Here is a 12,289-nt window from a genome sequence, read left to right on the forward strand (position 1 = left end):
GAGAGAGCGCAAAGAGTTGGTCAAGGTTAGGCACAACCGTGAAGAACAAAAAATGGGTGGAACGCCTATAGGGGTGACGTAGATGGCGTCCTCCAAGCGTTTTGGGGCGGGGTAGGATGGAAGACGCTATACAACTTAGCTTACTATAATTACTATAAATAATATAATCCACAAAGATATGAGTAATTAACTTAAAAAAATATTAAATACGTACAAACTTTAGAGATACACATATAAAAAGAAGCCATATAAAATGTTAGAAATCCACTTTAGAATTTTATAATAAATATATAATTTAATATAATTATTTTATGCATCATATCATAACAATAGTCTTTATGAGTTGTATTTACTAAAATCTTTTTAGCTATTCATTCTTTGTTCTTTATTTTTTGTATTTACTAAAATCTTTTTAGCTATTCATTCTTTGTTCTTTATTTTTTGTTTACAAAAAGCAGCCAAAAACACATATCCATGTCTTAAGTTTTACATTGCATCAATACATCTTCAATATGTATCTATCTTCGGACAAGATTGTGCTTTTAATTTGAAAAAGAAATAAGTCTAGCTTTTGAGTAAGCGGTCGATAGATATATATTCTTGAAATTCAAACATCCGCAATTCATATGAAATAAGATCAATACATGATACAACAGAATTGTCCCATATATTATTGTAATAATATATTTATTCGGTACATAAAGAAGCCAAAAGGTTCACATTTTTTGCAACCTTCAAAGCCTTTCATCATGCATGCCAATCCTGTAGTTAGTTTCCGTGTACAACATAGCCTAAGAAAACACGTACAAATAAGTCATGTTAAGTAAATAATTATAGATAACTAATTTGCAAAAACAAGTATTGGTTGTAGAATCATTTGATGTAACGTTTGTTGCTTTCGGCATCTTTCCAAAAGGTTATTAACGAAATTTGCTGTTAAAACAAAAACAGTTGTAAAAAATATCTTACTTCCACATCGAGTTCCACGGGCGAGCGGTTTACCACATGCTTGAGCAATGAAAGCTGCCTTCTCCATGCTAATAATACTTTCGACCTCGGTTGTGATATGACCACAAACACAAGCCAAGTCAACATTCTTGACAACACTACAACAAGCACTTGATGGTTGAATCATCGGACCCGGTTTTTGTACATACTTTGCACATTGCTCCATGAGTCCTTGCATGTCACCCGAACACTGGCCCGAGACCATCTTGTTGCCGAAGATGGCGGCGAATGAACAAATGAGCATTGCAAAAAACATGAAACGGGTAGTGGATATTGCCATTATTGTAGGGAGGTTATGTTTAGTTATGCTTCTTTTCTTTAATATGGTGACAGTAAGAAATACATGGGTACTATTTATAGGAATTTTAAGTGTAAATTAAATGAGTACTCGTAAAATTTAGTTGGTGGTGGTTGTTTTAAATGTGAAGTATTTAAGTGTTTACACGTACTTTTGAGTTAGTTTTGACCATTGTTTTGCATGTGAAATATTAGATTAGACCGGCCATAGTTACTTTAAGTCTTTAACTGACCATATATAGTTACTTTAAGTCTTTAAGTGAATGTTTTGTATTAATTATTTGGTCCCGATTTGAACGTGAAAGAAAGATTTATAACTTGGAAAAAGTGATCGATATTACAGTGATTTTTGTTGGGTTATATAACTATTATCAAATCAAATCACAAAGCATGTAACGGAAGACAAGATCTATGTAGTTTAATTAATTAACCAAAGTATAGAATGTGTACCTTAAATTGGAGAGAATTAAGCAAGAAACCTTAATAAGATGGTTTGAATTAAACCTCTCTACGATTGCACACACAACGTTGGAATGTACGTATGCTAGTACTTGATCATGAACCGAACAACCCTTTGTTCCTAGCTCTAAATTTCGACCCAAACAAAAACCCCAAACCCTTTTCTTTTGTTGAAGTCGATCGAACCAAAGAGAGAAGAAGAAGAAGAGATTTTTAGGGTTTTAGAAAACCTAATGAGTCGTGTGTTGAAAACAATTAGATTTAGGTCTCTATTTATAGGAATAGATAACTTGTTTACAAAGTTTAGGGTTTTCAAAACCCTCCCCTCTCCTTGATTTCGACCAGCCCCTCTAGGAACATTCTAGAGGGCCTCCTAATTGTTTCCTAATAGTTAAGTACCGTTAGCTATTAACTCTTTTAACGGACCTCCGTTAGTTCTTCGTGATCAAATTAATTAATATATTACATTTAATATATTAGTTAATTTGTAGTGACATTCACGTTGAGGTATGACCCCGTAGGCTTAAATACTTTCCGGACATACGTTCATTTTACGTGATCATATTCTAACAACTTAAATGTACGTTAAATGTATCATGTTTATCGATCATATATAGTCATGATTTGGTCACATATATGAACCTGCCTTATTTTTTTATCGATCAAAGTCATGATTTGTCACATGTCTTCACGATCTTCCTGTTGTTCATCTTCATGATCTATATTCAGCAAAATATCATTTTCCACTTTCAATTCTTTTGTCTTTGTATATGTGCACATTATGCATGTAAATTCGCTATATATATGTAATACACATGTGAATAGTTCATGTGTTTCATCATTGTTCTTTAGTTTTTGTTTTTGTTTTATTGAGGACAATTCTGACATTTTTCCCTTTGTAACTTTCAACAGGGAGTTTATTTTTTTTAATAAGGAGTATAGATGAGTTGTTATTTCCATATAAATAATATTAAATATTTTTAACTAGAAACATAATTTGATTAGAACTTTTTATCTAAATATCATTAACTTTTAAATATTAGATTATAATTCATATGTTAAGTAAAAACCATCACATATATATATATATAATATTTTAATAAATAAATAAATAAAGACACATGTCGATAAAGATCATGTCACATATCGTTTAAATAATCCTTCAACTGATTTTAGTATATTGGTAGATGTGTCATCGTTTGCATTCGGCCATTCGCAAACATATCATTTACATAATACTAGATGGCTTAATCAAAAAGGATATAATATTTAGAAGGTGAGATGTATCAAAACATATTGTTTAACGAAATTGTGAAATAGAACATATTTCCATCATCTATAGGTAAAGACCTTCTCAGACGAGGACAGTTGTGTTAACCGAACTCAATTACCTCCAACGCCGTAGATTCAAGCAAAAAAACACTGAAAGCCCCCCACACACGTTAATTGAAATGTTGGAGTTTTTATTAGGATTTGAATTCCTGAATTTAATGTAAAACCTTATAATTATTCAACCTGTTGATCGAGCTTATATATCATTGTCAATAATATATCAAAGCAAATTTTATCTTGAAGCTATAACAGTATCATACTTTTCATCTTCGATCTTTTATATGTGGGTGTCTCGAGGAAGAAGCTTTTCTAGATGTTAGAGAAATATCAAATCCGTACGTTACTCATTTGTCGCATAATGTTTGATTGTATAAAACGTAATCAACAAATCAAAACTGGGTTGTTACGTTCAAAAAGGTCTTTTCAATAAATAATGTTAAGAAAGCCCTTAATCACAATCAAATACCGAGTATAAATTATAGAGAAAAACCAATATGCTGTTAAAAACATGGAAGAAATATGTTTTCCCTCACAAACTCCCCCCCGATGAAAATCACTTACATGTTTGAATATAAAATCTCTCTCCCTAAATATTATGGTGGAAGCATGCTGCTAGAAGCATACTAGTTAACCCCTAAATTATATTATGATGTAGTGGCATGTTCAAATTAATTTACGAGAGTATGTGTCTTCAATCAAGATGTCGTATAACTAGTTTTTCTCCTAAATCGTTGCTAAAATGATTCATAAAGATAATTTTAAAAGGTGTTTGTTAAATGAGATTATTTGATTATTGCGTTTACATATATAACGCAATTAATGAAAAAAATATGTTTGGCAAAAAAAAATGATATATCCTCGTTTTCACATATTAAAACGCAGTTTTTAAACGCAAAATCTATTTTACATAATGAATCAAATACACCCCTTAATAAAATAAAATAAAATAAAAGCTCTATGAATAGAAATTTAGTTTTGATACTTCTAGTCTAGGAAACTAAAGTAAATTAACATTAAGTGAGTTGGCGTAGTCATGGTGTTGACGAAGTGAAAGGTACAACGTATTTATTTTGGTTTTAATTGGACTTCTAGATAGAAGAAGAGTAAGAAAGATCACAAATAAGACATCTGGAAAATGTGGTCGACATTGATGTTGATATATGTTGTCATGCCCACCTTGGACCTACTTTGAATCTCAATATTCTTTTCTTTTAACCTATATATACCTGCATGGTCAGGGGCGTATCTAAAGGCTAATGTTCACTTCAAAATTTAAATTTTGTTATGTATTTTTAAATTTTTTTATGGATTTTAAAAACTTTTCTATAGGTATTTAACATTTTGTCCCCTTTTGGGTTTATATTTCATGAATTTTTTAATTTTGCCCCCTCCGTGATTTTTTTCTGGTACTGTCTCTGTACATGGTTACATGTCTTGTGAGCCGATCATCAAAGAACAATTACTTATTTTGTGTGATATTCACATTTAGTATTATATGTTATAATTTGATATATGGGGGTGTTTTATTATTTATTGATATTAAGAAGATAAAATAAAATAATGTTGTTCTAAAAAAAAAATAAAAATAATAAAATAAAATAATACGGTATATTCTTTGGTGAAAATCAATGATTCAATTGTAATTTGTTAGTTATTTTGTTTGTGGTTTAAACATACCTGATTTTGATAATTTGAAAACTATGTGGTCAACTAAAATTTTAAACCATATTTCAATTTTATTAATATCATTAGGATCGATATGATGCATTGTAATAGAGAAATGGCATAAATATCATCTAATTTGATTACTTGTTACAATTTACAACTTTTATAACCGATTATACAAATCAATTTTACATGTTTATGGTACGTACATAAATAAACAAAAAATATGAAATAAAAAAAAAAACCCTTTTAGACTCTCTCCCAAATTTTCTAAAACGTGAAAACTAGCCCAAAAATAACGTAAGACCAGCCCAAATTTGTTTACTTGGATCTAAGTAAACATCTATGACTAGAAACGTTTATCCATTATTCGCTTGATTAGCAGCATCGGATATTAGACATTTAGACATCACCCAGGCAAATAAATAAAACAATCTATTTGAAAATTAAAAATTAAAAAAACTATAAAAAAATTTGAGATGACGAAACAAAAACCATATATAATAAAAGCAGATCCAACAAAAAACTGTTTAAAAACAATGTATCATGTGTAATTCCTGACAAACTTTGGTTGGTACTTGGTATTAGGCTATTAGCCGTTATACTAGTAGCACATCTCTCTAGATCTATTGAAGGAAACACATCATGTTTTCAATTAGTTTTTGAAACTAATGAAAATTCTGTGAAGAACTTTCCTCCAATTAAGAGTACCTTGCACATAAAATATTCTACTAAACATCTTAAATGAACACAACATATGAATAATAATAATAATAATAATAATAATAATAATAATAATAATAATAATAATATAATAATAATAATAATAATAATAATAATAATAATAATAATAAGTTAACAATGAAAGTCTCTTTTGTAGCTAATTAGTTAATACTTTTTACATCATACAAATACAAATAGACTATACTAGATTAAACTCATGCGTTGCATTATGAATGTTGTATTAAAATATGTTAAAAATAAATAATGTATCTTTCAAATTCAAAGTACAATATTACATTAATGTAGCAACAATGTGTTCAAATGCAAAATCACTTATTTAAAACATACGCAATACATAATTAATGAATATATTTCAATATTAATCTATCAATGGACTTGTTTTTCAATAATGTCTATATTTGTCACATAGGAAAAAAACATATTTTTCTATTAATTATATAAAGGGATAAATTATATATAAAAGGAAGTTTAATATTACGCAACCATAACTTAACACATGTATCATCAAGTTGAAACTATTAAATATATATAAAAAAAACGTATATGTAAAAAATATAATATAATGAGTATCTATTATCAATATTATATATATATATATTAATATTTAATAAATTAAAATTGTATATAAATCTTTGCCTAGCTAAATATATCTTTACCTAGTATATATCTTAAAATGTTAAAAATAAAAATTATAAAAAAAAAAACATAATCGATATCTATCTATTATTAATATTTAATATTAAGTATTAAATTAAATTTTTAAATTCCAAAATAAGCAAAAAAAATTTACAATTCGACAAGTAAGCAAAAATCTTATATATCATCTAACAAAAGATGCCACATAATCATTTTAATATCCTCTCTTAGTTATATATAGAGAGATAGAGAGATGTACGTAACAATTCATTTTATTTTTAATTAAAATAATATTTGGACATATGTTATCATATGTGTTTAGTCTCTCACATATTAACCTATAATAGTCTAATAGCATTCATTAAGATCTAATATTGCTTTTGATACAATTAGTAACCGTAGTATCATCACATAATCTAAAATCTAAATACATGATTGTGAAACATGCTATGTGTAGTTATGAAACTTTCATCCACGTTTAGTTAAGTTAGTTACTAGATAAATAGTATAATAAAAGATAATATTATCTATGATTAATCTTTAATATTAATAATGTCGTAAATTTCGTGTCCAATGTTAGATACGGGTCTAAAATCTAGTAAATATTAAAACAAAATCTTTAATTCAAGACGATGACATCATTATTTACTCTACTTTTAATGAAATACTCTTTTAGTCCTCTAACTATGGACAAAATGTTATAACAATACATATTATTAATTAATATTCTACTAATCATATCAAAATTGATTTGTCAAACTTTTTGGATACCTTTTAATATGTCTAACTTTTTGGATATCTTTATTGATTCACATCATCTATCTATCTATCTTTCTTTTAATTTTATTTTGATTTTCTTATAGATTAATGATATTAAAAAAAAATACGCGATTTGTTAACAAATAATAAATGTTTTAAAAAAACAATGTCAATCTATCTTGTAACTTCTTTAATATTTGATTTTCTAATAAGTATTAACAATTATATTTGTAGTTGCTTAATTTGTGTCAAGTAATATTATAATACATCTTCTATTATAGTTTATTTTTCGTATTTGATTTTCTTACAAATAATCTTGTATTGGATTATGGTTTAAATTAACCTTATGTTATGAAGTATAACTATACATTTGATGATATATGATTAAGGTTGAAAAATAGGGTTGTTATTGTTTATAGTGAATCATTTGAATGAGCTCGTAGGAAATATTGTGACAAACATTCATTATTGTGATAGGATTTATGTATGACTATTATACATCAACTACATAATAGCATAATAAAGATTACATGTTTGCTTCCATATCACTATACACAATATCATGGCAGATCAAGTTGTGTTCGATAGGATGGCTGACATCGATGCGTTCAAGGAATCTTGGAACATTTGGGTTAAAATTGTCTTACTTTGGAAGCAGACGTATAAGTACAACTCAAAAAGTGTCCCATTCAAGTCCCTTTTTAGTCTTCAATGAAGGAGGCGTTATGGAAATCAATAACCTCGCTATGGCTTCAATGAAGAAGATTACATGCTTGGCATAAAATCAACTTCTACAAAACTACTACTATTTGTGTATCCAATTATTTTGTGGATACCGTGAATCCTCATAACTTTTTATAATGTACGTAGTTAACTACCTCCAAGCATTGGACCAACTGTTTTAGCTTTCAATTCACTGGAAAAATGTGTTTGTTGTAACCTTTAAAAATATAATCATTTGTGATACTACATAGAACTAAAAACACTTGTCAGGTGGATAGGAAATCACTGTCAAACCTTAGTCTTTGAAATTATATACTCCCTCCATCCCATATTAAGTGTCTTAGTTTGACTTTTTGAGTCTTTTTCTTTCAACTTTGACCATAAATATTTTTGTTTGTGTTATATAACATTTAATATAATACACATAAATTGATTAACATTTAAATATACTTTTTATTGATATAATTTTCATCAACCAATATAAAACACAAATAAAGATATTTACGGTTAAAGTCGGAAGAAAAAGACTTGACCAGTCAAAATAGAGCAATTAAAATGGAACGAAGGGAGTATATACTATGGTTGATTTACGAAAAGTTTTTTTCATTATTCTAATTTTATTTATTGTTCTGTCATTTTTAATAGCTTTTAAGTATTTATTATAACATTGTGCTAGCTTTTTTATACGTATAAATGTAATTTCTTTATAGGTTTCTTCCGCATTTCACACGGGTTATAATCTAGTTCATACTATACATTATACCGACGATTTTGAAACAAATAATTGAATTACTTGAAGAAATTAAATGTAACCAATAGGTTGGTGGCTCATTGGTAAAGTTTTAGACTTTGAAAAAATTCAGCAAGGTTCGAATCTCACATTTTACATTATAGGAGTGGATTATTAAAGGGCTTTTCGAGAGTCATGAGTTATATCCCAGGTATGCGTAATTTGCGCTCCGAAAACTGTCAAATTAGATGTCAGTATGGTGTCACAAATCTAACTACTAGCTCGTTATTCAAAAATAAAAGAATTAAATGCATAACAAAACCAAAAATATTAATAGATTACGTAGTCCATATATATTTTTGTTTATTATATACTCTTTTTGTCTCATTCTAAATGTCCAATGACTTGCTTTATATGCAATATTTTATCTAAACATATATATCCTTTAGAGAATCCAAGTTTATTCTATTCATGACATAAAAAAAAAAATTAAAAGAATTATAATATATGCATAAATATTTATGGTTTAAATTGAAAAAAAACAAAAGTTTCACATAAATATTTATGGTTTAAATTAAAAGAAATATAAGTTTGAAAGTTAAACTAAAACACTAAAAATAAGACAAAAGGAGTATTAAGTATAATTTCAATTCTGCATAAATTACTCCGTACGTATAAAGCAAGCATGTACAACTTGATGCATGCGTTGTCATATGAATTATTCAACAAAACATTAAATATTTTGTGAACGATTTCCTCGTTGTCTACTTATATAATTGATGAATGCATGTATGAATAGTGTGCCAAGTGACAAGTGACTTGTGTAACAACTGTCATTTTTTTTTTGTTTTGTTTTGCTTATAGATCGAGCCATGGCCTCTAAAGCTCCGCCTTCTCTTCACGTTGTCTTATTTCCGTTTATGGCCAAAGGCCACATGATTCCAATCTTCCAACTAGCGCGCCTTCTCCACCACCGTAATGCCATCGTCACGCTCTTCACCACCCCGGCTAACCACCCTTACGTCACCACTTCTCTATCCGACACCCCAACAACCATAATATCTCTTCCATTTCCAAAGAATATCCCCGATATCCCTCCCGGTGTAGAGAGTATAGACAAACTCCCATCATTGTCTCTATTCTATCCTTTCACTTCTTCAACAAAACTCATGCAACCCGACTTTGAAAAGTCCGTCCAATCATTGAAACCGACGGTCACCTTTATGGTAACTGACGGTTTCTTTGGCTGGACTTTAAATTCAGCAAATAAATTCAACATCCCGCGTCTCGTTTACTATGGAATGAGCAACTTTGCTATAACCATATCTCGAGTAGTCAGTCAGAAGGCACATATCTTCCACGGGAAATATGACACTCACCAAATCAGCGTGACAGAATTCCCGTGGATCACTGTTAGTGCTATTGAGCTTGAGGATACTTTAATCAGTGATGAGGACAATAGCCCTTTCGGTAAGTGGTTGGTTGAAACAGTGCTCGCAACTTCAAGAAGCTATGGTTTGATTACCAATAGCTTCTTGGAGCTAGAGCCTGTTTACTCTCGTTATTGGAACTCTAAATTCAAACCAAAATCATGGTCTGTGGGCCCTTTTTGTCTTGGACAAAAATTAGCCAAGACAGAAGGTATATCCAGCCAAAGACCATCATGGATGGTCTGGCTGGACGAAAAACTTCTGCATGGAAGTCCAGTTTTATATCTGGCATTTGGATCACAAGCCGAGATATCTCTCGAACAAATCAAAGAGATTAAACTCGGGCTTGAAAGATCCAGAGTAAACTTTTTATGGGTAATGAGAAAATATAAAAATGGGCCCGAGACTAAGCCCGAACTTGATTTTGATGATGGTTTCGAGGAGAGAGTCAAAGGAAAGGGGATAGTGGTTCGAGAATGGGTGAATCAAAGAGAAATTTTAGAGCATGAGATAGTGAAGGGGTTTGTGAGTCATTGTGGATGGAACTCAGTGTTAGAAAGTATATGTACGGCCGTGCCGATTCTTGCATGGCCATTGTCGGCAGAACAGCCATTGAATGCAAAGTTTGTGGTGGAGGAACTAAAGATTGGGGTAAGGGTGGAGACATGTGATGGAAGTATGAAAGGTCTTGTGAAATGGGAAGGATTGGAAAAGAAGATAGAAGAGTTGATGGATGGCGAGAAAGTAAAGGAGATGAGAAACAAGGTGAAAATGCTTAGTGTTGACGCCTTGAAGGCGGTGGAACACGGTGGTTCTTCATGGCGGACACTGAATGAGCTCATTGATGAGTTAAAAGTTGTCAATTAATTAAGATATAGGTACGTGGTCGACTTGAAAGAGTTGATGTATGACTGCATGAGTATGACCGTGCACTAATTATCGAATATAAATATCAATCTATGAATAATGTATTTATTATTTTCGGAAAATGGTGAAATTATATTTTTATAAACTCAATTCAAAGGAAAGTGATGTCTCAGAACAAGCAGAATCAGAAAGGGAATTTTTTGTACGGATACGACAAAAATCAAACCTTTTGGAGTAAATACGAACTTTTGTTTGAAAGTTTGCAAATCAACGAAAACCGGTGTCTAAGACACCGGTCTTAACATTTCCGGGTCTTAAACACCGGTCCTAGCATACGTTCCAACCCAAAGCCGGTGTCTTAGACACCGGTCTTCAACTTTTTAACAAAAATGGTGTCTTAGAGGCCGGCTTTCATTCCTGCAACTTTTTTCCGGTGGCTAGTGAACGCTAGTCTTTTTATTCCGATTTGACATCACTGTTATACTGTTGCTAGTGAGTTGATTCTTGTGGAATAGGATTGATGTTGGTACTTGTTTGCTTATTGTGGTGCTGGGTTGCTAGCCAATTGATTCTTTTTTTTTTTTTTTTTTTTGTGGAAGAAGATGAGGGTGTAAATGTGGCTGTCAATCCGTCATCCATTTAGAGAGAGGAGTGGATGTGTTTTTGATTTTTGAGTGTGTGTCTACTTCTGTATTCTTTCACTACTATTATAAACTTGATACAAAGTGTGTGTTGTCACACATTTTTTTATTTATAAAATTGATGTTAACCACTTCAATACTCTTTCTTTCTAACCATTCATTTTCTAAAATAGCACACAAAAAGATAAAATATAATATTGTCAATAATAAGATATAATAACATTATATTTTGACGATAAATTTTTCGACATTTAGAACGAAGTATAACAAAAAGTTTTAAGATAGTGTGTATACTTTTAATCAAATCGTATGACACTCTTTTATGTTAAAAAAATATATATAATATATATTAAAATTTCAGATAATATCATAATTATAATTATAAAATATATACACAAAGTATATAAAAAAGAACAACTTTATATAAAAGAAAAAACTCCGGAGATTCTCTCCCATAAATTGTTATCTTTTCCTTTAAATAAAATTTAGCATGTCATAATAAGCTTGTACATTTTAATTGATATGGACTATGGACAGAGTATGTAAACTAAAGGGACCAAAGCGCAAATCCAGACAACTAAAGGTCCTAAAGATAAAAAATAAAACTTATTTATCACTTATGTCTTCTTCCCCATCCGCCATTTTTGGTCTGCAATTCTGTAAATCTCATATTCTATCAAAACTCTATAATTTTCAAAAAGAGATGAAAGACCGGTGTCTAAGACACCGGCTTTGATAGGGAACGACAAACAAGTTGAAGACCGGTGTCTAAGACACCGGCTTTGGTTGCCACGTATGATAGGACCGGTGTTTGAGATACCGGCTTTGCCCAAAAACCTTAAAACCGGTGTCTTAGACACCGGTTTTCGTAGTTTTCCAAATTTTCAAACACAAGTTCGTATTTACACCAAACCGGTTGATTTTTGTTGTATCCGTACAAAAAATTCTCAGAAAGGTGCTTCAAGTAGGTGGACTACAAAACCAAACTAAATGTGCTA

General features: G+C 30.2%; 2 protein-coding genes across 2 annotated transcripts; one reads left to right on the plus strand and one right to left on the minus strand.

The window, feature by feature from the left end:
- Positions 1-619: 619 nt before the first annotated feature.
- LOC122602578 lies at positions 620-1,310 on the minus strand. Its single transcript, XM_043775180.1, has 2 exons — positions 970-1,310; positions 620-791 (listed from the first exon to the last, which is right to left on the minus strand). The coding sequence occupies exons 1-2, from the start codon at positions 1,286-1,288 to the stop codon at positions 769-771; spliced, it is 342 nt and encodes a 113-aa protein (XP_043631115.1). The 5' UTR covers positions 1,289-1,310; the 3' UTR covers positions 620-768.
- Positions 1,311-9,152: 7,842 nt separating this feature from the next.
- LOC122606309 (UDP-glycosyltransferase 90A1-like) lies at positions 9,153-10,795 on the plus strand. Its single transcript, XM_043779266.1, has one exon. The coding sequence runs from the start codon at positions 9,226-9,228 to the stop codon at positions 10,648-10,650; it is 1,425 nt and encodes a 474-aa protein (XP_043635201.1). The 5' UTR covers positions 9,153-9,225; the 3' UTR covers positions 10,651-10,795.
- Positions 10,796-12,289: the final 1,494 nt, after the last annotated feature.

Source organism: Erigeron canadensis, chromosome 6 (genome assembly GCF_010389155.1).
Source record: "Erigeron canadensis isolate Cc75 chromosome 6, C_canadensis_v1, whole genome shotgun sequence".
In the NCBI taxonomy this organism is placed as follows: domain Eukaryota; kingdom Viridiplantae; phylum Streptophyta; class Magnoliopsida; order Asterales; family Asteraceae; genus Erigeron; species Erigeron canadensis.

What these genes read in the sequence shown, in the direction of transcription:
- LOC122602578 (XM_043775180.1), bottom strand. Translation starts at nt 1,288, where the DNA reads ATGGCAATATCCACTACCCGTTTCATGTTTTTTGCAATGCTCATTTGT. An exon ending in CCGTGGAACTCGATGTGGAA is followed by an intron (nt 792 to 969) that starts GTAAGATATTTT and finishes GTGTTTTCTTAG; the next exon opens with GCTATGTTGTACACGGAAAC.
- LOC122606309 (XM_043779266.1), top strand. Translation starts at nt 9,226, where the DNA reads ATGGCCTCTAAAGCTCCGCCTTCTCTTCACGTTGTCTTATTTCCGTTT.